A 26,570-nucleotide genomic window follows, 5' to 3' on the forward strand; every position below is an offset into this window, starting at 1 on the left:
GGATGTTGGAGGAGGAGGAGTGGGGAAGGAGGTAGAGACAAGAAGAAGAAATAAAATGGAAGGAGAAAGGAGAGGGGGGAAAAGGTGTGGAAATGAAAAGGTAGAGGAAGGTCATTGTCAAGTGGTGCCAGGTGTGCTCTGTGTAAGTTTCTGTGCATTTGGGAAGGAGGGTGGGGGTGTAGTGCAAATGCCATGCCTGTCATGTGTCACTCCTTTGTGTAGAGACAGAGAAAGAAAGAGAGAAAGAGAGAAAGAGAGAAAGAAAGAAAGAAAGAAAGAAAGAAAGAAAGAAAGAAAGAAAGAAAGAAAGAAAGAAAGAAAAAGAAAGAAAGAAAGAACGAAAGAAAGAACGAAAGAAAGAAAGAGAAAACATTGTGAACCAAATATATGACTGATAATGACACCTTTGTAGAAAATTACAAAATAAAGCAGGGCATGAAAAAGTACATTATAACAAGTCACAATTCCAGTACAAAAGAAAATTCCCATACACAAAATTCCCAGTACCTGAAGGGGGATTTTTCTCTTTAAGCTCAAGGCCTTGAGGGAGCTCTGCCAATTAATGGAGAAAGATAATGCGCAGCATAGAGATTAAAGTTTTTGGGATTCCGGGTTAAGTGTTTTTAGCTACCTGTGCGCTGAGGGTCTCCAGTGGGCTCTCTACACGGGGGAAAGTCATCAGAGGCAGACCACGGTAGTCCTCAGTCTTCTGTTTAGCTGCTGCACTGTGGACACCTTTAAAGTTGTTCACAACACATATACCCTGTAAAGTAGGAGGACAGTTCAACATTAACAGTGCGATTGACTGACAAATAATTCATTTGATTCATTTTTTTCTTCTCGTTTCGTGGATGATGACTGATTTTTCACTTAAAATTTGGAAAAATATTTTTTTTCACTTTTACCTTAAAACTGTCTGAATACAAATATGTTTAGGAGCTCATACAAGCCACACTGAGATATTGGTGCGAACCACACAAAAGTGTGTAATAAACCCAAGTGTCACGGCTTTACCTAGCCAACAGGCGTCAAAAACCATGGTTTAAGAAAATAAAACCATATGGTTAGGTTGAAGCACCAAAAGTATCTGGTTAGTCTCAGGAATAGATTTCTTCGAATTAATCCATCACGGACTCAAACCCTGGCCTCCAGAGTGAAGACCCTTTTATTTAACTATCTGAACCAGCCTGATCTGTGTCCTTACTTTTGTACTTTGTCAAATGACCTCCATCACATGACAGTAACTGCACCCCGACATGTCAATCAAACCAGGCCTGTCCCCAAACACACCTCTCTTTGAGGCTTAATATATAATTAATTATGGAATTATTTCCCGAAGGATCACCAGGCCACTAATCAGGGGGAGTGAATTTATCAAATGAGACCATAATGACTTGTGAAAAAAAGTATTGACTTTGTAAGACTTTAAGAGAAGTTGAAGGGTTTTTTGAATTAGTGTCAATGGAGCCAGAGTTTTTTTTTTTTTTTTTTTTTTTTTTTTTTTTTTTGAGCCAGCCCCTAGTGGCCCTCAGTGGTATTGCAGTTTAAGGCACTTCTGCATTGGCTGTACTTTTCAGACTTTTTGCTCTTCACAGTCTACATACATTTTCATATAATGTCTTAAATACAGACAATTTTTAAGATATGACAAAGTAGTTATTCACCTGACGCAACAGAAAATACCCCTCAGTTTAGCATGAGTAATTAAGCCGTAGTTAAAAGGCATGTCTTACTATTCATATAAAAATTAGATTTCTTATAAAACTGTCAATCCTTCTGTCATTAAGGTATTTAGCTCCAATTAAGATTAAATAAGAGTACCCAATAGGAAATGTGGCCATATGTCCTGCTTTAGAACAGTTATTGCAGTAATATAATGTTTATATGGGTGTAAAACCTCAATCAAACATTGTATGAGTCTCTAAAAGTCAGCCATCACTTCATGCGGCCAGAGTAGATGCTCTGGGGTGTTCGTCTTTGTGGCCTGCAGCGGGCACAGTGAACTGATGCCCTGCTTCTTCATTTATATCTCTATAAATTACAGTTACTTATAAATTCAGGTTTTTTTTTTTTTTTTTTTTTTTCATTTTGTCCATCAGTCGGGTTTCTTTTAATAGAAGACACACCAACAAGGTTGCGGAATTTCTGAACTCCTCCGTGGACTAGTTAATCAAAGAGCAGCCAGAGGGAGATCCCACCCCACCAGACGCCAAGCATGCCCTCAGGCAGCAGGCAGAGGCGAAAATGAAGCAGCACGAATCACTGCTGGAGGATGTTCAAGGTTTTCTTGTTTGTGGCGCTTCATGAACAGTGAATCTCTAGTGCTGCCAGATCGAGTAAATGAATGAATTACAGCTGCTGGGCCAGAATCTACAGATGACTCTCCAGCTACACAATGAATTCTTCACGTCAATATATGTCACAGTGAGCCTAAAGTGTACGTTGAAGTGGCTGTTTTAAATACATTTCTGTGTGGCATTAGTGTTCTTGTTTTCACTCAATTCAAGTGCCTCTCCTATAGACTTCAGAAGGCTGCTTCTTATTCCATTTTGTGTCCTTTCATCCATGTAAAGACGAGCCAAAGCTGTCACGTATTGTCTCAGGTAAGTGCTAAGTGAAATTTGCTTATTGCCTTAAAACGCTGAAAAATCACATTTGAGCTTGTCATATAAAAGTGTTGTATTGGATCTTTGCCTTGGGATCCAAGATTGTGCCATAAAATGGGTTTGTTTTTCGGGTTTATTACAAGACATTCGATCAGAATAATGTGAGAAGAAGAGGACAAAAGAAACTTTGATGTACCTTGAAAGCCTTCAATTAGAGATTGAGTTAGTAACCCCTTTTAAATTTCAGGGAGCTTTGCTACTATCAGACTCAGCATGTCAGCATGGGCCTTTTCTTGGATTGAGTGAGTACCTCTATCTCCCACGTTAACAAACATCATCCTGGAGCCAAAACCAAGTGCTTAAGACTGATCCCTCCATCTGCTGGCAGTGGACAAATCTCTCCAAAGACCAAAGGTACTTGTTTGATGAGTCCATTCAGATCTCCGTTCTGTGAACTCTGATAGCACTGATAGAGATTTTACCTTCTCTCTACTCTCACTTTATCAATTAATTTCCCTCAAGATAGCAGTCCATCAAACGGCCTCAGTTCTCACATGACAAGACCTTGATGAGCTTTATCAGGACCATTAGGTCCTTGTGCCGGGGCTGCTAATAAGCTGGAAATGAGCAGTTTCAAAACTGCTGTAGTAATGATTGACATTCTTGTATTAATCTTTCCCTGGAGATCACTCACTCAATGTATGTCAATTTTTATAGGTCAATCACTTAAAGCTTATATCCTTCATTAAACAGTGATGTGCAGTGGCTCCTCCTCCTTCTCATGTTCCAATGACAAGCTGCTCCATGTTGACCTCACCGGACCTCGCTGGTGCCACAACTAAGTGTACACATCAAGGTAATCTATTATTATACAAGCATAGCATATAAACCAAAAACTACCATGACCATCACCCACTTGCATCCCTCATGAATTATCTGGACCCTTCTTGACCCTCCTGTAAATGTAAATGCTCTCACTCTTGCCCGACACTTTCTGAACGTCCAACAGGGTTTCACCACCTTGATTTCCTACTACATCTGCTTATTACTCAGGTCTAATACAAATATATATATGCGGGATCTTGAAAACAAACTGAACTTCTGCACTGTATTCACTGTCCTCAGCAACAAGGTGCATCATCAAAATCATCAGAATCTTAATTTGGACAATTCTTTAATTTCTCACAAAATGCCAACAATAATAATGTACTACTCTGCACTATTTGTGGAGGTTGGTTTTTGTACGACCAGATCTGGAGATTTCTGGAGGACTCCGTGATGCCGAGCTCAACCCAGTGAGACTGTGAGATGGTCGTGGAAGCAGTCACCTCCCGTCAGGTCTGTCCACAGAAGACGTCTTAATAGCCGGATTCGTTCATCCAGACATCAAGTAAGAACGCGTACACACTTTTTAACTTGACCCAGGTAGAAGTAGTCAGAGTAATTGTGCATCCAATCCACCCGCAAGGACAAGGAAGCAAACACTTTGGAGCTCCTTCATTTTAAGTAGCATTTGGCGTTAGCTGCCATTTAAGGGTGAATTTTTTGTTTCGTTATTTTTTATATTATTTGTCATACTAAATTTCCAACATGTGTTTTTGTTGCAAAGCAAACAAATTGTCCGCTGTTCTACTCTCCATCAAGCCCTCCCTTCAGTTAGTGAACGACTCCTCGAATCCAGGTACATGATAATATCTCTATAATTACAGAATAGAGGCTGAACTAGAATTTTGGACATTAAACATGTTAAAATCAGCGTATAAACACTGTCAGGGAACAATGACCACAGTAGTAACCGAACATCTGAGTAGTTTCCCCGTGAATATGTCGGGTGCCTTTTTTTCCAATCAAGAAGTCATCCAATCATCCATCAGATACCAATACGCAAACAACAATCCCACGTTTCCTCTTCTCCGAGTCCTCCCTCTGGTTCTCCTCCTGCCTCTCCACTCTGCCACACTCCTTCCTGCCTTGACGCTCAGGGCCCAGCGGCAATTACAAGTAATGAAGCCTCTGAGGCTGTTAAATAAATCCTTTTTGATGTTGGGAGAGTGTGGGGGGGGTGGTCCCTTCACCTTCCTTCCTCCTCGGTGGGCTTTCCACTTCAACCCAAAACAACTTGAGAGTTTCAGCTGTAACCACTCCTCTGCATTTAAACACTCAGCATGAAATCTGACATTAACAAAGCTACTTTTTTATTTTCGGTGACGACACGTCACAGGAGGCTGATCGTAATGTTTAAATGACAGACTATAGAGCAGAGAAACGTGTTGTCGTGTTTGGAAAGACAAGTCCAGCCTGCACACTTTATCCCCTGTTATGGCAACTGTTTTAATAAGGCAGATAACAAGATCCCTTCCCTCTGGAGTACAGAGTGAGAATGAATCAGATCACCAGTTTCTTTAACCAACCCCCATCCACCAACATTAATTAAAACTACTGTTTGCCTCAACTTTCTTCTCCTTCTGGTCCTTCTACCTCTTCCTGACCGAGCTCTTTGGAAGCCAGCTGCTGATCTCTGCTGAAAGCCAGGTCCCACCTCAGTATTTTCTCTTCTTTCTTCTCTGCTCCTATTCCCCCTCAATCAACCAGTGCATCTTTAACCCTATCCCTCTATCCTAAATTACCTGTATCTGAACCTCCTTCAAGCCAAGTATAAGCCATGCTTTATCCTATTTTATATTCTCTCCTCCCATCACCTCTTCATGAACTGCCCTTCTTTTTATTTACTTCTACATAGTGTGTGGCTTCTTCAACACTTAATTCTGTCACTGAAAGCAGTATAAATGAATACTAAAAGAAAATATGCTGTGTATAGGAGGTTTGGGACATAAATATGCATCATGATTGACTTTAAAATGGCTTCATACCCATGTTTCAGTCTGTGGTAAGAGGTGCAGCCTGAATTAATCACGTAATTACTGGTTTGGGTCAGTTCCAAAACGAAACAGAAAATTACTATTATAATTTGAAAATAACCCATGACCAGAATCCACCTCTGTATAATAATCCTTTTTTTCCCCTTAAAGTCCTCCTCCCAAACTTCCCCCAAACTTGTTCCCATAGTCCTCACCAGAAACAATGCAACGGCCGATCCTAGAATAAACCCGGCCACTACGTCTGAACAGTGGTTTCGGTACTCTGAGACTCGGTTGAGGCCGGTGAGGAAGGCCGAACAGAGCGTGCCCAAACAGAGCACAGGCTTGGCCAGGCGGCTGGACTTGGTCTTGATTGTGCTGGTGATGTACATCTAGGAGAAAGAAGGAGATTAGATCAGACCAAAGACTGAGAGCATTCACAGATTATGTTCTTTACTGTGTCCCGCATGTGGAAACAAGGCCTTTTCTCCTTTCTTTAGGCAGACAAGTCACATGCGGAGCAACTGGAGGACGAAATGCTGTTACATATTTTACCTTTTTAAGGCAGCACAAAGCCCCCAAGGCATGACAAAGTGCTGAAGGAAAGATGTGAAAAACTTGCTTTCTAGATATGACTTCTTTCTTTTTCACAGAGAATAACAGATTACAAGATGAACCTAATATGGGAACCTATTAGTGTGAGTGAGTGTTTTGAGAAGACATACACTCAGTCCTCCTAAATGTACCCGCACTTGTTAAACTTTTACCTCCTCCTGTGCCAAAAGAGGACCTGAATGTATCAGTTCCTTTTTTCATCAACCATCTGTTCTTGTACTCATGCTCCTTCTGATAAAAATCTGCACCTCTAGTGTCTCTTTTACTTTCAACTACCTGAGCTCCTCACTCTATCACTTTGACTTTTTCCAAAAAAAAATGGCACTTGTATGGAATATTCCTGAGCACAATTTCATCAAATCCTCCATCAAAATTACCGATGGCACCTACTTATAGCAAATATTTGTTATTGTCGTGTTGAATAAAGTACAGTCTATCTATTTAAATTCCAGATATAGTCTGTAGTATAAATGTTAGCAGTCTCTTTTCACCTGACTGTTTTAATGTTTCTTTTATCGTCTCAACTGCGATTAAAACTAATTATATGAAATGAAGAACATTTGACACTGCTTTTTGATGAACTGAGCTCAAGTTGAAATTCTAAAGAATTGCAAAAGATGGGTTGTTTTAAAGTCCTCGTAGAAACAGTTGAACTAGTGGAAAAAAGAGAAACAGAGAATTCTTTTGGCTTTTCTGGAGATATCTTGGCCGATAATGCACACAAAGTTCAACAGTAATAAAACTGCATTTTACTCTTTTTCTGTCTGTAAACTGTCCACCGTAAATTGTATTGTAATATTTAGTACTGGTGCACATTCCTCTCACCGTCAGGTAAACAGCAGAGTAAACACTCAGAGAAGCGTCCTTGGACGGGAACGACCGGCGCGCGTTCTCCACAATGACGGGGTTCCCGGTGCAGATGTTGCCATTGACGATAAACTGGTGGTTAAAACGACACTCTGTGCCGGTGTAGTTGGGCTTGCAGACAGAGAGGAAGTAAGGCGAGAGACCTCCAGTCACCACCTGGCCCGCGTTGACGAAGATGTCTGTGGCAAACAGACCGAATGCAAACACACCTGGGGCGCACAGACACAGAGATAGAGAGGAGATTAGAGCACAGAAAAAAAAATTAAATCCAGACCAATGAAAGTCACACATAAATACAACATGTCTCATGCAGGTTTCAGCTACGTCGCATTATATCTGGTTTCAAAGTGAACAATGTAGCTCTCTGCCAACAGATGAGCTCCCAGCTGTCGTTGGGCAGCTGAAAAAACTCATTAGGACCATATTGCCTCTTTTTTTTTTTTTTTTTTTTTTTATAGCAAATACTCCCCACTCACACTGTGCTGTTTATTATATAATGACCTGACTGACGTGTGCGTGATCCAAAAGAGGATGGCACGGAGCTCCACCTATCAGACTGATGCTGCAGATTGCACAGAGATTAGCTTCTCTTTCAACAAATGCACTAGCCTATTTCTCTTCAATTGGTTTGTTTAAATATCATCTTAGCTGGGAGCTGCTTAACTGAAACTGTGGACAATGTAGTTTCACTGAATTCACTGTAGACTTTTCTGGGATGATCAAACATGAAGTGATCTTTGAGTGCAGATTATAATGAGTCTGCCCTTTTCAGGTGTGTATAGTGCCTCATTGATCTGAATTAGTCACAAATCATGCATTCAGCGAAGTTGTGTTTGTCTGATTTGCAGAATGTACGAGTTGATCGTTGGAGAAGAGACGAGGGAAATGTTGGAAAAGTTGGAATCAACTAAAGTGAAAATGGAAGTAGACAACAGTCAGAGACAGGAACATAAAGACACACGCATAAAAAAACAAAACTGCATTTAATATGAATGATTGCACTGACACTTTTAGTCCACCAACCCTGACCATTGTCTGCATCTGCATTCCTTTTGCTGTGAAATATGACTGTTGATTATCTGGCCTGCTTAGCCATGAAATTACTGCGCTTTGTATTGTCATCCGGGCAGCGGCTGAGGGTGTGTGTGTGTGTGTGTGTGTTGGGGGGGGGGGGGGTACAGGGACACGATTGTGTGAAGGGCATTGAGGGTAATAGCGAAGGGGGATTAGGGTGAGAGGAGAGCAGATGGGAGGGACTAAGAGAGCGGAGGGAAACAAAAAGCGTCAGCGATCCAACAAATTTGAGAACTTGTTCAGAAACAGACGGAAATATAAATTAGGGGAATTGCCTGATGAATTGTTTTTCCGAAGTGTTTTGTAAACTGAAGAGGTATTATTTTAAAATGAAGAATATAGTTTGGACTACGCCAGGTAGGTCCAGCAGGCTTCCTCTTTTGGAACAGATAACAGATAGTTTGTCAGTCTGCCCAGTTCTGCTCCAGATTTGTGGGAAAAGTGGCAATAAAATAATTAAAATGTATAGATTGCAGCTCGATATCTGTTTAATAAAAGTGACACAGGTACACTTTAATTGCTTGTTAAAATCATCCCTAGAATATTTTACGTATATTCAGTATGATACAGCATGTTTGATAGAGATGTTTAGAGTCACTGTGGTTTCAGTGGCTACTACAGTTTTAGAAAAGTTTCAGTAAATGCTTTATGGCTGGACTTGATCCCAATTGGCTCTGTCACTGTAGGATTAGAGAAATCCGCTCAGTCAGGCCAGTTTACTGTATTTAAAATACCAGCAAGTCACAATTATTTAAATTTTAAAAAAAAGCTTGGTTAATAATGACTCCAAATACAACTGTTCACATTACTGGTTCTAGATAAGCTACACGATTCAAAATGTACCCAGGAGGATACAAATATTTTGTCTTTGCTATCTATTAGTGTCCTTATTTAATATTTGTCCCGACCAACACTGATGCATGCGATAAATACTGCAACGTAATATTATTCACAGTTGAACTGTTGGCTTATCATTTACAAGGCACTGGAAATGTCGCTGAGAGGAGCATTTGGCGCATTTAAGAGAAGCTAATGTATTTAAATGCAATGGAAATATAGTTTCTCAATCAGCTTCTAATTGTAAGTGATGGATTCTGTACGAACACATACTTTTTCTTTATTTTAATGTCTTTGTTTTTGCATTCTTGCATTTATTTTTTTCTGTGATTTTATCAGTGGCTTGAAATAAGGCAAACTATCAGGTTTTTGCACACTAGTTGAGTCACCCGTGAGTTTAGCAACATTGGAGTCAAAATATGATGAAAGTTAGTTTAGTCATGAAGTCATTAAATCAAGTTTTAAGTGGCTTTTAGGGAAAGACATTTGGCATCATCAGGTCCTGTAAAAGCAGGGACAGAAGTTTATCATTGGACTGACGTACCTTTGTGCTGGTGTGTCATGACAGATGATGATGTCACCACATGACAGTGTGGATGTTAAATTTAATTCTCAATATTTTAGAAAACACTCAAGAGTTTTATATGTGTGGGTAGACATAAGACAGACCTGTCAACAGGCGTTAAGGATAGGGTTAAACAACGTTTGTGATGGTCATCAATTTATTTAAAATGTATTTAAAATACGTTGCTGCCACAATCACCCTGTCTCACTCATTTCATCCTTCACTGTTCTACATCATCGTGACTCAGACATAGCACAAAAATAGCTGAACCCGCTCGTATGTCATGTCATTCACAGGTCATGGGAACTTTGGCTGCTTGATTACCATGTTTGCTGAGGGTCATCCTCTTTTTTCCCCATGTAGGATAAATTAGTGCTTCGGCAGGTTCGCTTTACAATGTGACAGAGTAGTTTAGAACAAACAAATGTTCAAGGTCTGAATCACTGTTTAGGATTGCTATAGCTTTTTGCATTGGAGCTCCCCTCACAGGTGGGCAGCTGTCAGTTCAGCCGTGATAGACAGCTTGTTGCTTAATGCAAGACTGTGAAAGCCACAGAGGCGTTTATGATACTGCAGATGCATGATTCACCGAGCTATTACACTCATAAACAGTGCTTATGTAGTCTAGTATTGAATAAAACAGAACAAAAGATTCACTAGAGACAGGCAAAAGCAGCACTTTAATTTAATAGTTATGTGAGTGCATACCGATGTGCTGCTGAGGACTGATTTGATCACTTAGCTACAAAAAACACCAGACTACACAGTCAGTGAGTATGTGTGTCTCTGCACTGAACTGAATAAAATCAGTTCAATCAGTGATCCATAATTGTCAGCTCTTTCGGTTCACTGCAGCTGCACTGAGGTGATGCGCCACGCAAACGTTAGTGGGACTTAGTGGCACCGTAGCCCAATGTTCACTGAGCAACCAAAGATGACAAGGTCCGTGGATGACTCGAGACATGAGGGCATCAAACACTTCCCTATAGTGCGAGTGCGTAAGATGTACATTGTCACGTGTTGTGACCACAAAATTTGTTGAATTGTGTCTTTAGTCGGCAATCCTTACAAGATGTTTACATAGGTCCTCTTTAACCAGGCTTGTGTTTAGTAAAGGAAAGCTTACAAAAAAAATGTAGAAAGCAAATTCTGGTTTAAAAGTTTTTAAATAACTAATTTTTTATTGTTTACCCTGAAAGGGCAACGACAAAGTATGACAAAGTATATCAGGTACCATCACAAGGTTTAGGGTCTGTTCCTGTTGTGCACGAACGGTCCACAACCCAGTGATGTGTATGGAGTTAAGTCACTTAAACAACATCAGCACCTGTGTTACATGTGTTTTTGTCACCTCTGGTACGTGCGTATCTGGGATTTCAGCATGGACTTGAGCATAGAGCGCAAATCATATTTGGTGTTTGGAAATCAACAAAAGAGACCAACGAAATGCTTCAGTAAGCCTGGGGCAAGAAAGTAACAGCTGAGCTGTTTTTAGACGACATTCATGGTTCAAAATGGGCAGAACGTCACTGTTTAAGGCCAAAGAAGGCACGTCACTTCAGGAGTGCAGCGAAATGGGTTTTCTTTGGCATTTGCAGGGTTGTGCACTATGAATCCATCCCCCAGGGTCAGACTGCCAACACCGAGTTCTACTGTGATATCCTGAGGCGTCTGAGGGAACGAGCTGAACTGTGAAGAGATAACATTTGGGTTCTCCAACATGCCAACATCCCGCTCACAGCATGTTGATTACAAGTTTCTTGCCCTCGACAACGTAATTTTAGCCCTCTAACATCCGTACTCACTGGATTTGACTCCCTGCAATTTTTTTCTATTCCCCAAAAAATTTGATATGTGCTCTCTGCTCAAGTTTCAGGTGCATGGCAAAATCACAAATGCACATGACAGTGATCACAAAAACGTGTGCAATGCGGGTGTTGATGTTGATCAAGCAACATTTTATCACAAAAGTTCTTGCTTCCCCATGCCCCATGGACATTGCTCTGAACTTGAACAGTCTCTGAACTTTTTGATTGCCCCTTGTAAACTGTATAATAAAAAATAAGTCAGATTTTGAGACAATGATTGCACTTTCCTGCTAATGTTTTAAAAAAAAAGAGATGTCAATTTTGTGGTCTTAAACTTGTAGATGTGAAAGGATATACACGCATATGTTTGATGCAACCTGGTATCACAGCAAAGCATGAAATAGACGGGCCCAACCACTACAGTGAAATGTGAGATAGCCACGCTTTGGGCTGTCTGGGTGTGAAAGTTAAACGAAGAAGAACATGGGTGGGGTTAAGAAACAAAAACTCAAGAAAAACGTTGTCACCTGTGGAATTGAACCTCATCGTCCTGCATGATCCCCTGTCACACGGCATTTACATGCGTGTAAGTGTCATGCTTACAAAACGTGTAACTTTCACACCTAGACAGACATTTATGTGGGTGTACATTTCACGCTTGCAAAACGTGTAACTTTCACGCCGAGACAGCCCAGAGCGTAGCTATCTCACGTTTTGCGGTAGTGGACGGGTGACACGCTTTGCCGTGATACCGGGTTGTTTGATGTGTGCGTCAGTTAGCGCTTAGTATTATCAACTTGACGTTGGGGTAGTTTCGAGTATGGCATGACATGACAGCGTTCTTACCTACGAAGCGTACGATGCGACGGATGAGGGGGTTGAGGTAACAACAGTCTCCTGTCACAATGGTTTTCTCCTGGGCCAGAAGAGCTTCCCTCGTCGACTTCATCACGTACATGGAGACCTCTCCAATGAAAATCTATGAAAACAAATTCCCACAAAAAAAAACAACAAAGAATGACACGCAAGTAGGAAGAGATGCAGACATGAAAATAAAAACAGAAATACGTAGAGACAGGGACAAAAGCAACGTTTCGGCTTCCTGTTACAAGGCAGAGGCATTTTGGCCCAGCCTGGCCTGTGTACATAAACCGCAGTGTCTTAATGTGGTCTTTCTTCAAGTCTATTATAGTGTGGACATTACATCAGGTCTAATGGAAAACCTGCTGCTGGACACACTAAATGGAGCTCGTTGCCAGCTGCCTTGGGTGATACAGGATGTTACAAAAATATGTGTGTGTTTACGGGTGACAGTGTGTGCACGTGTTTTAGGCGTTTGGTGTGTGTGTGTGTGTGTGTGTGTGTGTGTGTTCATAAAAGAGTTCGCTTGGAGCCGCAGGACAGGTGTGTTTCCCCACCATCCTTCGTGCTTTTTTCCCCATCAACATGTTCTTGTGAATGCAACTCTAATCTATTTATTTTCGGCTGCAAGCTGTGAGCGAAACCCGTGTTATGATGTTGGGAAATTCTAAATGTTTGAAAAAGACTGACAGCAGTCACGTAAAATTAATATTTTAAAGCACTGGATTCAGTCCAGAAGCTGAGTTAATATGTTCAAACATTGTTTCCATATGACAGAAGAAGATGATTTACATAAAGCATTGCAAATACTGAATAAAACGAGCATCAAATCCATCATAACAGAAAAATCTGTCCTCTGATGTATAATGACCCAGAAACATCTGTCTTTTAAGGCACAGTAACAAAAAAAAAAGGCTTTTATCTTCAAACAGACTGAAACTGTAGAAGGGAGGCGACTTGCATCAGAGTTTGATTGTGGCTGAACAGCAGTTGTGACAAATCAAAATGCTTTTTGTGCAGGACAAAAAAGGAGGGCCGGTGGAAGTTAAGTGACTACTCAAGGCGATGAATGTTGTTGTTGTTTACAGGAAAATCCATGACGTAAATGTAAACAAAATTATTCATGAACCTCCTTTAGGCTTGTCAGTGCTCGATCCACGCCAGCTGCCAGATGCGTTCTGCACATGTGCAAACGTCACTACACGTGTAGAATTTAACATATTTTCCATCACACAAACCATCATGTGTGTATTACATAATCAGGCTACAAACTATTTAGTTTGAATTTTTTTTTTTTTTTTTTTTTTTTTTTTTTTTTGTGGTTTGCAAACTTTAAACAAACACATATATCCTAAGCTGCATGTAAAATATATCTCAGATGCATCGTTAAATCTACTGTCAGGTAACTGACAAATTTTTTAATAATTAAAATAAGTTAATGATCAGTTCATTTACATCCATGTCTCTGAAATGCTGACAATTAGTGAGTTATTTCCTGCTTTTCTCAAAGTGATGACTTTAACATTTTCCAGCAACTAGCTTGTCTAGAAGTATTCATCTCTCCAGACTGCTTCAGCACTAAAAAGGTTAGGTACTCCTGCCTGATTATGTTATTTCAAACCACTTCCCTTTATAAAAACTTCAGGAAAACTGACTGGAAACCACCCACCGCATGTACCGTGTCAGACATTAACTTGGAAGTCACCTGACACAATGCTGTTTGAGCAGAACATGAAAAGGTGAAAAAAAAGAGATGAAGAAGAACATGCAAAACCTTCGAGAGAAGAGACGAACAGAGTTTCGGTTTATGTACCGTCTTCAATAGCTTTGAACTATCAAAAGTTGTAAACGGGAGTTCATGTCTGCGATATCTTTAAAGTTCATAAAACATCTGTGGCATTAAAATGACAGACTGCCCATATTATTAGGAATAACCTCTCTTATGTATCCCTGTTTTGTTTTATTTTTTTTAGATTAAATGTGACTTCTGTCCCCTGTGGAAACTATAAATGACACATGGTGCAATTAGATCCACCACACTGACTGAAGGAGAGAATTTTTGATCAGAAAAACACACAGCTTGCTTCAGCAGAGAACTTATTACAGTTTACAAGCTGTTTATACCGTAATGAATATATTTCCAAATCCCCGTAAAAACAAATCTCACTTGTACAAGTTGAATGTTTACTGAGAAATATAAATGTCTTTATGCTAAAGCAGCCCAAAAAGGATCCAACATGTCCCTGCTCTCGACATTCATTATTGCTGTATTTACCCAATCACCACTGCAGCAATTTTTGAATAACTGAAACCTACTGCAGCCTGCGGAAAAATATTACTGTTAAATAAAAGTTTCTGAAGGGGCAGATCTGGGATAACAGCTCGTTGATATCTTAGTTCACTGTCAGTTACTGTTACAATCAAAATTACGTTTAAAGCTGCACTAATCCATATTTTATATAAATAATGCACCAAATAGCTAACGTGTATTGCTTGTAATAATAAGCCCAACTCTGCAGTTCCCTTTAACTTTACAGAGCGTATTAACATCGTTCAGCTCATCAGTGTTGTTTCCAGGAGAATAAGCTGTTTTCAGTAAAAAAAAAAAAAAACTCTGATTAATCCAGCACCAAACAGGAAATTGACAAAGCTAGCAACTAGCAAGTGAATCTAGTGGAGTTGTGATCAGCTAATTGGAACACATACTTCCCTCAGGATTCAATGAAGAAAAACAAACAGAGCAACAAAAAAAAAAATGAATGTGATTCCAAAACCGTAACGCCAAATGAAGCTAATTCTGCTCTGTGTCTGCTGGACATGTAAATAGGGAACTATTTGCTAACACATTCACTTCATAACATGATAATATGTGTGCATAGCTGGTTATGCTGGCAAAAAAGTGAGGAAAAATAACTATTGCAAAAAAACACCAAAAAAAAACAATTAATTCTGCTTAAAGCCCGACTCGCTTTCTAATGAGCTGATAATTTTCAGATTTGCAACCAAAGCACACATTAAAAGAAGTGGAATTAGCCACAGAGAATCTAAATTGGTATGGAAAGAAGTTTCCCATCTTGAGATTGTTTATCTTGAGAAACATCTGCTGGCAGTCATGGTGGTTGTTGCTCAGTCCCTAACTTTAACATTGTTTCTGTTGGAGCCACACTTTGCAAAAATAACATCAGACTGACATAAGACACACTTTCATATGCCTTTCCATTGCCGAGAAGGTTTATAGACCGTTACATGAATACAACCTATCTAACCTCCACCAGCTTCCCATTGGTCCGGCCATGTGGAACCTTCTGCATAAATTACTGCCTCTGTGGTAATTGGCCAACGTCCCAGCCCTGTCATCATTAATTCTGATTGGCCGCTCCTCTGGTTTATGACACCTTTGGAGATGTATAGTGTCAAGCGCAGCTTAAGCACCTGACACAGCGCTCTCAAAGGGCACAATTAAAAACTTGGGGATAGCCTACAGATGGCTAAAGAGACTTTGTAATAAGAGGCCACAAACAGTAAATGCCACAGAGAGAGGAGGGTAAATTAGAGAAATATGGGAAACAACCAGCAGCGTTAAACAAAACTCAAGACAGCCGACACAGCATTCTCGGAGGAGGGGGCATCAAGGACAAAATGGATAAAGAAAATAAGGATTCATCTTGTTAGGAATTAATTAGTTTTATGTAAAGTCACACTCACAAAAAGAGTATCTTATTATAAAAGACTAACAACATGAAAACAGTGATGTGGAAAGAAAAAAACAGAATTGCAAAACAGACAATATTTTCAATAAAGTTAATATTTTAAGGTTATACAAAACACAAGAGATATATTTACATATTTATTGGGCATGTACACCAAGTATCCCATTTTCTTTTTCATACTTGTGAAGTAACCAGTGCAGAAGAGTCTGTCAAAACTGCACTCTGATGCACCCTCCTCCTATCAACTGTAAATAATATAGTCTGTCACATTTCCTGGCCAATCAGAGCACTCTTCCAGATTTTAAACCAATCTATTTTGTTTTATTGCGTATGTCAGAACGTGTGTGCGCATGTACCTACGTGGGTGTGTGTACAGAGGCGCTGTCGTTTGCTGACGCATCAGCACACCAATTAGCTAAAGGAGAGTAAAGGCGAGCTGCAGGATGTGTTTTATTGTTCGTTAAAAGTGACAATAATTCAGATTGTGCTTCAGTCTAACAAACTGGGAACAGCACTGAGTGTTTAGAGCCTGTGAGCAAAGAATGAAATGTCCCAGATAATGAACACATAAAAACAGGAGACACAAAGAGGCAGCAGCGCAGCAATATCTCATTGCAAATAAACGGGTGGCGTGTGTCCAGGAATCAGACATCTTTAACTATCACATTCCAGATTAAGTGCCTCTTGAAATAGTACTACAAAGGAGGGATGTCTGCACGGAAAGGTGGTAAAATCTGGGATATGGATTATGCACTGCTAAAAGCCTTTTCAATGTCACTGTTGTCACAGCTCATTCAGTTTGACCAAATTTTATAGAACAAGTGAAGTGGAAGTTTCAAACACTGAACTTTATAGAGAGATTAAAATAAGACGAAGATTATGTAACACTGCAAGTAGCTCCGTTAGTGTAGGGTTGTCAAAAAAGTGAGTTTTCTGCAAATATACCCACATTTACATATTTATATTCTGATACACATACAGTGCTTAAGTACATAAGATATTACAGTAAGTGCAAGAAAAGGTGCAGTAGGCACAATTGTACTCAGAAGAAGGTAAGCAGTTCAAGAGTGTGTACTGGTATACAGCTTGTTCTTATTCCCAGGTTGTCAAATACTGACGTTTTGTCAAAGCTACTGGCGTCAGAGAGAAACACACAAGGTGCCCTTCGGTGTCACTACGGTGACGAGCTGGGTAGAAGAATGAGATCACAAAAGAGTGATGAAGTCCGTATTTTGAGGAGGATGTGGTTGCTTGACTGGAACAAACACGGGACTTTAAGCCCGGAGCCTGGTGTTGGAGTTCATGACAAAGCAGAAGTCACAGAGGATTTCTTTAACGTAAATAACGTGCTTGCACAACAATGTATTTAGCGTATGCAAAGCAATTTACGCGACATACGTAATGTTACTTACATAAAGTAACTGATTTTAACCCACACCATGCTTTTTGATGCACTTTGTACCCGCCAGCATGCTTACACATAATGACGGTATCTGAGAGATTGGGATAAGGACTGGTTGACCGGAAACACCCGTTTAAAAAAACAAATTGTGATCGTGTCAGGATTTCATAATCCTTTAATCAAATGTTATTCTGTACACTCGGGTATGTATTTAGCTGAAGTCTGTGCAATGAAGAAAGACTGAAAAGGGAAGTTAATGCTGGCTGGATAGGAAAGGAGATTTATATGATCGGTCATGGTTCTTGCAGTTTTAGTTACAACGCCTCATGGATTCACGGATTCACCACTATTTGACCCCCAGTTAGTTGGCACCTACAGTCTTCACACTTTGGCGGTTTTCAAAATGCAGATAAATGGAGGTAAAATAGCTGCTACCAACATTCAAGTCCATTCAAAATGAGAATGATTGTATATGACAAGTTAAATTGAATGAACAGGAATTAAATACTGTAAATGAGAACAAAATGCTGCAGTCTGATAACTTAACATAACCAAGTTAAAATCACCTTAACTGTGATGTTTAGTTTACAACAGAATTGTCTTTTTTAACATTCACCAACGCCAACATTAAAGCTAATATGTCAAATGATGTACTGTTACGAAGTCTAACATTTATGATATTAAAATAATGTGGCCTGTTTGACCTCCAGGTAGCAGCTCCTTTAAAGCGACAGAACCAGACTGTCTCCGTATTCTAAGATCAACAATTTTTTTTCCCCCTCACATACGGCCCATTTAAAATGTGATTAAAAACGATTATATTATAAAACTAGCAAATGCAAACAGTCTTCAGAATATATTTGACATGGGTTTAATAATGGGCTGACACTGGAGACATATGGTGTATGTTTACTGGGTTGAAGTTAATAAGCGTGGAGCAAAACTGACACCTGGTGGTTGCATGTTGCAACTGCCTGCTGAGGCATTAGACTGCAGTGACTATACTATGTAGCCAAAGCATTTTATTTGGTTACAACTGTCACTCAGCTTCATAACAGCTATAGTATTTTTGTTCATTTGTTTTAGAAATTGTTTTAGAGAATTTTGTAGAGGTCTAACAGACCTCGTTTTACTGCCATAGCAGGTAACACAGCTGTAATTAATACCATTGATGCCTTAACAGTGCCCTGCCAATCTGTGTGCTGACTCCCTGACGTGCATATTAATAACACCTTTGCTTTACTTGCCATGACAAGTCAAACTGAATATCATGTCATGAATAAAAGTAGAGTCAGAAGATTTGTTGAGCTCAATTTCTCTGCATTTCACATGTTTACACCTCATAGTACTTCTGCACTGTGTACAATTGTACTTGAAAATGTTCTACATTTCAGCATAAATAAGAGGTAAAACATCATCAGATTTTCATGCAAGTCCTAAAAGTAGATAAAGAGGACCCAATTAAACAAATTAGACAAAAGATAGTATTTCATTTTATGTATTGAGGAAAATTATCCAATATTGCATATCTGTGAGTGGTAAAAGTATGTGAACCTTTGCTTTCAGTATCTGGTGTGAGCTGTTTGTGCAGCAATAACTGCAACTAAACTGTCAATCAGTTCTACACACCGGCTTGGAGGAATTTTAGGTCATTCCTCCGAACAGAACAGCTTCAACTCCGAGATGTTGGTGGGGTTCCTCACATGAACTGCTCGCTTCAGGACCCTTCGCCACATTTCTATTGGATTAAGGTCAGGACTGTGATTTGGCCATTACAAAACATTATGTCTCTTCTTTTGTAACCATTCCTTGGTAGAGTGACTTGTTTGCGTTGGGTGATTGAATTGCTGCGTGACCCACTTTCTCTTGAGGTTCCTTTCACAGACAGATTTCCTCACATTTTTCAGTGGGATTCAACGGTTCACTCATGAACATTACCATTAGTCAATGTTAGAGAGGCCTTTAGTTGCTTAGAAGTTACCCCTGGTTCTCTCATGACCCAGAGGACTATTCCACTCCTGGAGACGGTAACAATGGTCTTTAATTTCCTCCATTTGTACAAAATCTGTCTGATTGTGGATTAATAAGCACCCGCACTTCATACTAATTATCATAATAGACTGTTTTAACTAAAGTCCAATTGATTTCAATGGTCACTATTGGCCCATCACAGATGCATTGGTAGTGGTGTACATGGCTGATATAAAAACTTTTTTATTTTTTTTTACATAACGTAAATGATGCTTGAGCTAAATTAGATAATGTTCTATTTTCTTATTTATAGTGCTTTATGATTATAACATTCCCAGTCAAGTTTGCTGTTTCAGTGCACTGACATTATTTTCAACAATGAAGTACATTAAACTGTAAAATATTTTCCCTCCATTATATATCTTTGTCACAAGTGTTTGATAACCACACCTCAGCTGATGTATCAAAATTGTATTTTTTTTTTACTCCTTAATATCGCCATCAGCCCCCCAAAATCCTGTATCTGTCTTACTCTAGTTTAGTATTCAAAAATATCAGCCCACTAACAGGAAATGATATCAGACACACAATGTTGGACAAACTCCAACTTTAAAAATTTTAACCCCAAACTAAACTTCATAAAGAGACAGCAACATGCCTTCCTTAAGATTTTGTCTTTCCTTGAATGAATTAATAAATCACATCACAGTCCGGAAGAATATCTGTTCCTCATGTAGCCAACAACCACTGCTGCTTGTACAGCAGGACTTTATGCCTACACGCTTCACTGCTACATTTACCAAGACGTTTTCTAGAATACGACATCAAGTAAATAAAGAGCCGCTGTGTATAAAGATCAAAACACAAATGTTGTTCATTGAAATCAAGGCCAAACTTATCAGCTGACCCATAAAAAGATATAAAAACAGTATCCAGTCAGGCGGTTTGCTCTGAAATTTTCTTACATATGTTTCCATATCTTTTCAGGGAACTGCAGTAGAGTATACAGACAGATAACTGAAATATTTGTATCCAATGTTATTTATATAATGTGTAATTGAGTTAGACACAAAAGTAGGTCAAGTTAAAGCTAAATTAGCAGTATCAACATTCAGTGAAGTCTGTAAACAGAAGGATCCTTAGTGCAGATGTGATTATTTCAATGCCAAATTCTTGATAGATGCAATTAATAAAAACAAATCAGGAAAAAATAAATTGATGTGTGAAAATCTGTAAAAAGTAAACAAGGGCTGCTGTTTAAAAGAAAATCTGCTGAGATTGACAGACCCTGAGTAAACGCCATCATATCTGAGGAGTCCTGTTCACACTCCAAAATGCAGCAACATCATTCAAATTATTTGAGGAAATCCTCAGAGGACGCTCGGTTTCGGTAAACAGTGCCAAACATAAGGACAGGTTTCACTCACTATAGCTGTGGGAGCAGAAGCCACGACGCAGTAGAGGATGAGGGGAGGGATGAAGCTGGTCTCCTCCGTGCCCGGATACGGCTTCATGAGCTCAGCGTCATTACAGAAGAAGCCCTGCACATGCACGCTGAACAGGTCCGTGCACTCCATGTAGTAGGCCAGCAGCACTGTGCCTGACATGATGACGAGCTGGAAGAAAAACATGATGAAGAGTAGAGAACAAGAGAGTTGTTAGCTGTACATCCAGTGCACTTGGAAGGCAGTCTTGATTCAATTTTTGAATTAGTTCAAAACACAGTCGATTTCTTTTCTAAACGAGTTGTTTTTGTTGCCGATCCCTGAACGTCACTCCGCTCCTCTCTCGGCTGTGACGTGTCTAACAGGTTTCAATACAAAACGACCACATAAATCCTCATCTCTTTTCCTCTCTCTCTCCCTCTCTCTTTTTCTCTGTCTTATGCTAACTCTTTTTCGTTCACATACAACCCCCCGCCACCACCAGCACCGCTGGCACCGCCATCGCTCACCACCTCCCTTCCTCCCTCACCCCCTCATCCTTTTATCCCACTAACATCATCTTTTGTCTCTGGCCTCCTTTCGCTGTCTTTCTAGAGTCAGCTGCAGGCATTTTTTTTTTTTCATATATATAAATAAATAAATATATATGGTATCTTTAGTCACTGATAATGAACCAACACTGAGATAGAAGATGCAACACATTGCACACCAAGGCTTTTAATGTCATTTCAGAAAAATCAGCAGGCAGTTTGTGTCATTCACCCTCAATTGGGCCAATAATGCTATAGATCCAAGAAACCTGCTCGGGTTTAATATCAAAGGAAAAATGGATGAAATCGTTTGATATTTTAAAGCTAACAAATAAAAAAAAAGACCCTTTAAGATTAAAAGAAGTGGAAAGAATAGGACCTCAACATACTACTTTATTATATGGGTGTTTCTACTAAATTAATTCCTAGTTTAGACCAGTAAGCCGCACCGTCAGCACTTGTCTGTGGCAGAGTCTGACCTCTGTAGGAAGAAGGAGGAATGATAAGATGCTTTATTGATCCCACTCAGACTTGATTAAGTATCAGACCATTACGAACAGATAACACGAGTAAACACGCTGAGAGCAGGCACCTCTGATTAACCTTTCACCTTTCTCTGCTAAAAAACCTGCCAAATGTTTAAATACCGGGGCAAAAAAGAAGGGACGATGGCATTATGAAGGGTTAGTGTGTGATTCTTGGTCAAGCCAGCCGTTTGTAACGTGTCCCTCCAACACCAGGTGTCACTATGTAACTGCAGGAGATGCAGCACTGCTTTAAAAGGAAGACAACACAAATTTCAGGCAAATGTATTCCTTTTAATATTGCCATTATTGTAATTTCTGATATTTTAGAGGGCTTAAATATTGTTAATTATTAGACATTGTGGGCTGACTTGAGAGATGTAACAGCATTGTCTCCATTAGAGTTTGGTTTGGTGTAAACGTTTGTTGTTTCATTGATCCTAAAAGACTTCACAGGCTGCAAGCTAAAACAGAGAAGAGTTTCAAAGGGGAAGCTGACAGCTCTTGGTCTTGTTTTAACCAAGTTTCAAACTTAGTAATTATTCAATAGCACTTTCTATTTTGTCATAGGCTTATGTTCATTCAACAGTGACTTCCACATGATTCCCCAAATACATGAATTTTGCAGCAGGATATTGTCAACTTGTATCAGATAAATATAAAACCTGCAACTGCTGTTTTACTGAAAATCAACAGTGTCCTTTTAAATAGTTGTTTAGAGCTGACTTTTGTTTTATGCGAAATACTTCTATCCACCGTAAACTATGTGAGTCTGTGTGAACCAGACTGGACAATATGGTCGATGGGGGCTCAGACAGGGAAGGCCAGAAAACAACTGTGTTTACAGGGAACAGCAGAGAAAATGTTGGCACGTCTAGTTCTGTGACAGATGGCCGCATGGAGATGTCCAGGTGTGTGTGTGTGTGTGTGTGTGTGTGTGTGTGTGTGCGCGCGCGCAATGTGTGTGTGCGCAATGAGTGTGCTTTATGTTTCTATGCCAACTCTTTGAATAACACTGAGGTAGTTAGCAATATTTTTGGGGGGCTTTTTCCTGTTGTTACAGGGACACCCTTCTGCAGAGAACATTTTTACACCGTTCACATACATAAACAAATACTGCTATGAGGAACTGTAATATTTGGCTGCACACTATGCCAACGAGTAACAGTCACGAGCAATGCCAAGTCGCTCTTCACAATATGGACAAAATTACATATCACAAAATGTTTTACCAAATACCTCATTGCCAATATTACAGCTACAGTGGATGACTATTGATGCTATCACAACATATTTACTCTAAGGCTGCCTCTAAATAGTTGACTAAACATTCGTCTGTGAGAAAGGTTTTAGTCAACTAAGTTTTCATTTGTTGTTTAGTCGCAGGAAGAAAAAAAAATAACATTTTAAATAACTCAGAGGAACATTTTTTTTTAGGAAGATGGCCTTCTGATTAACTTGTGTTTAACTTATGTCCAGTGGACACATGTCGTGGGAAGTAAATTATGAGCCACGGATCAGGAAAGGTAACACATGGCGTGCAAACTGCATGTGTGTTGTAGGCTTTCTGAATCGCGTGCACCTTCCTTCTCTTCCTGTCACTTTCACTCTCTGTGTAACACACACATACACACTCACACACACACACACACACACACACACACACACCGGAGGGTGCAGGTCCTCCTGACTGTCAATACTCCATTAGGAGCTCAGAAACAGAAGCTATTCAGCTAAGATACAATATGTACTGTGTTGAAATGAATGAAGTAAATGTTCAGTCTCCTTGCTGGGTGTTCTGACTTGTTCAGAATCATCGCTGCTTTTGTCATTAGTATCGTCATTAACAGGCGGCTCACTACGTGCTGCACTTGTAAAAGATATATTGTAAGTGCTCAGTATTACGGTTTTGTTTTTGTCTGTAATTTAGCACTGTGTTTCAGTATTACGTTCTTTCTCAGCCCTGGAACTTGAACAATGTACTGATACCCCAAAAATATTGTATATTCAAATCATTAAATTAATATCCTAAACGTGCAACGACTAGCAAACAATTTAAACTAACACTATTAAACTATTAGATGATTAAACTATTAAAATGTTAGATTTTTACATTATTGGACAATTAGAAGATTAGACTATGGACTATAATAGACAATTAAGATTATTAGATTGTTAGACTATTACAAATTTGGACTATTAGATTATAAAAGTATTCGATTATAAGACGATTAGACTAATCCATAGGAGAATCTGTAGTCGGAGGTAATTCTAATTTACTCAGTAATCTGGATATAATCACTCAGTAGTATTATTACCATATCTAAAATGTAAGACAATATCCATTATTATATCACAATATCAATATAATACTGATATATTTCCACACACTACACTCAGATGCACCGAAATCCTAAACGTGCTTGACCATACAGCATCCACATTACTAAATAAAAAACAGACAGATCCAAGATGTAATTCGGGATATTATGTTGTTCCACAAGCCCGCTCCAGCACGGTAATCGGCTAAAACATTATTCATAGGTGTCCTCTGAAAATATGTAAATTCCTCCGCTTGCAGAAACGCCATGTAATACCCTGTGGGATCACATACCTGAGGATGTCATATAAACAGGCTTGGACAGATTAATTGGAGGGATGTACAGTACAGTACATTTGCTGAGCATCATTATTATTACTGTGATGTAATTCAGCGTGACCTTCTTATTTTCATTTTTTTCTTTAATTAAGCCACAATTTGCCTCGAGCTCACTCACAACAACAAAGAAATTAGTATTCATTCACCAGCACGGATTCAGTAGTAGCCTAAATAAAACAAGATTGCTGGTACAAATCCTTCAGCCGGAAAAGTAGAAGAAAATAAATATATGGAGCAGCAGGTCCGGTAACTCAGATTGGAGCAGGAACAAACCTTAAACCCCACAAAAACTGAATGACCCTTCTTGAAAATCCAGATGACACAAGATCTTGAGTTTCACATATGAACGGTAGCCTGTTCTGCCCGCCTATTTCTCCCAGTTTCAGTCTGCACTAGGATTATTATAGTGTGGAAACCCTGTTTGCATGAAAGTTTGCTCAGCCACTCTGAAGGATGGACCAATCAGTGACCAGTGGGAGTAGTTAAGTGTGTCAACATTGAAGTCAAGCACTTGCTTCGAAATGTAGTTCCAACAGTGGCACCAGGGATAGAGCTCGAATAAGCAATACGAACAGTTGTGGCAATGCTATCAAATTTCGAGGAATTGAACTCAGAGGCTCCTTAAATTTACCTTACAATGTCTGTAATTGTCATTTACCATGAGCAGGTTCTGGACCACTTCTTCCCATATTCCTCCCAATCACATTTTCTCTTCTAGATCTCTATGAAGCACAAACATTTCCTCTGTCACTCACAGAAGGCCGTAAGCAACCAGCGAGCCATTCGGCCTGACAAGAGTCTTCGTGCTGTTCCAAAATGACCAAAACAGGCCAGGAGAAACGTGCAGTTCCCGCGTGATCTGGCTCTTCTCTTGTCAGTAGTTTGTGGCACAATTTGCCTGGTGGTGAGTCAGTCCTATAATTACCTTTTGATAATGATGTTGAAGTGTGCCAACTCTCTTGAAAAGAATATAGTGGTGCAATCCAATCCCCGGAGGCCGCCCCCCCCTCCATTTCTGTGGCTTTTTTCGTGCACTGGCTTCTCTGTGACAGTTGGGACACCTGGACAAATGTCCTTCTCTCTACAAAAAGCATAACTTGTGGCTCCATTATATTCAGTCCCCAGCCAGCGTCATGCTGCATTAGCTGTGTGAAGGGCAGACTGACAACACTGGCTGTCGTAAAATGGTTACACAGAGTTACTGCAGCATGCCATTATCCTTCTCCACTGGAGGGTACAAGTCACTTCTGTTATCCCAGAGTCTGGCAGGGAATTTTTGGTGGAGCCACTCGTTTTTTGGTACATTTCTCGCTGACTCAGTTTACATTTCTTAGTGACTTTTAGCACCGTTTAGAAATCAACTATTCAATACATTACAGTCTCCAAATCCTCTTTCTCAACCTCAAAATTTTATTTAATCACTGATTTTGTATGAATCCAATAACCATAGCTAATGTGGTTGTTACAAACCCGCAGAAAACTACCATTTCATTTGTTTTCCCTCCTAACCATTTGGAAACATTTTAGTGTCTTTGAGCTGATTGTTTGGGTTTTACAGCCTGCAACTTCACTGTTTTAATTCAGTCTCTCTTTATTATATATTTGTAATTACATTCTACACAGGCAGTTAATTCTGAATAACAATTCAGACCTAATTAAATCTTTACCCACCACTCCAACCCTCCCAGTGTTTTCTCTTCCTCTTCACCCTTCACTCTAAAATCTTTTTACTGTCAGTCCCAGCATCCATCTCCTCCCTTACATCATGAAAACAACCAGGAGAATGTTATATAAATCCAACACCAAGTCCTAGATTTTCATTTCGCTGTCATGTTGTGTTAGTAGACAGGGAAAAAAAGACTGACAGAAATGGGCATCTAAGCCCGGCTTGCCAGGCTTTAAACCAGGATATTAGACTTCTCTTATCAAACTTGTCTTTATGTGACATAGAAGACAGATGTTTTGCTGCTTTTCCTAACGTGTTTTTAAAAAACTAGGATATAAGTGTGAACAGTCAGCTGTTAAATTGGAGTCTGGGCTTCAAAGAAGGATTTTTCTTTTTTCTTTCTGTCTTTACTGAAATAAAATGTCAAGCAACTGCATTAAATACTTAAAAAAATTTTTTTTTTTTTTTTTTTTTTTTTTTTTTTAAATCCTGGCTGTAACAAAGGTGTTTTATCTCTTGATAACTCATTCATATAGCCTGGTATTGCCAGACCCAAATTCACTTTTTGAACA

General features: G+C 39.5%; 1 protein-coding gene across 3 annotated transcripts in view; it reads right to left on the minus strand.

The window, feature by feature from the left end:
• The window catches only part of plppr1 (phospholipid phosphatase related 1), an 81,795-nt gene that overhangs the window by 1,399 nt on the left and 53,826 nt on the right, over positions 1-26,570 (minus strand). For 2 of the 3 annotated variants that reach the window (XM_069162578.1, XM_069162569.1), the window contains exons 3-7: positions 20,602-20,790; positions 12,077-12,209; positions 6,905-7,155; positions 5,680-5,856; positions 632-763 (exon numbers count right to left, since the gene is read on the minus strand). In XM_069162578.1, coding sequence (XP_069018679.1) covers positions 632-763; positions 5,680-5,856; positions 6,905-7,155; positions 12,077-12,209; positions 20,602-20,790 — 882 coding nt within the window. Of the gene's footprint in view, positions 1-2; positions 213-631; positions 764-5,679; positions 5,857-6,904; positions 7,156-12,076; positions 12,210-20,601; positions 20,791-26,570 lie in introns of those variants that run through there. The other variant, XM_069162587.1, reaches the window with a different exon arrangement.

This window comes from Embiotoca jacksoni, unplaced genomic scaffold, assembly GCF_022577435.1.
Source record: "Embiotoca jacksoni isolate LCO1_2020_lvr unplaced genomic scaffold, fEmbJac1.0.p SCAF_10, whole genome shotgun sequence".
Taxonomy (NCBI): domain Eukaryota; kingdom Metazoa; phylum Chordata; class Actinopteri; family Embiotocidae; genus Embiotoca; species Embiotoca jacksoni.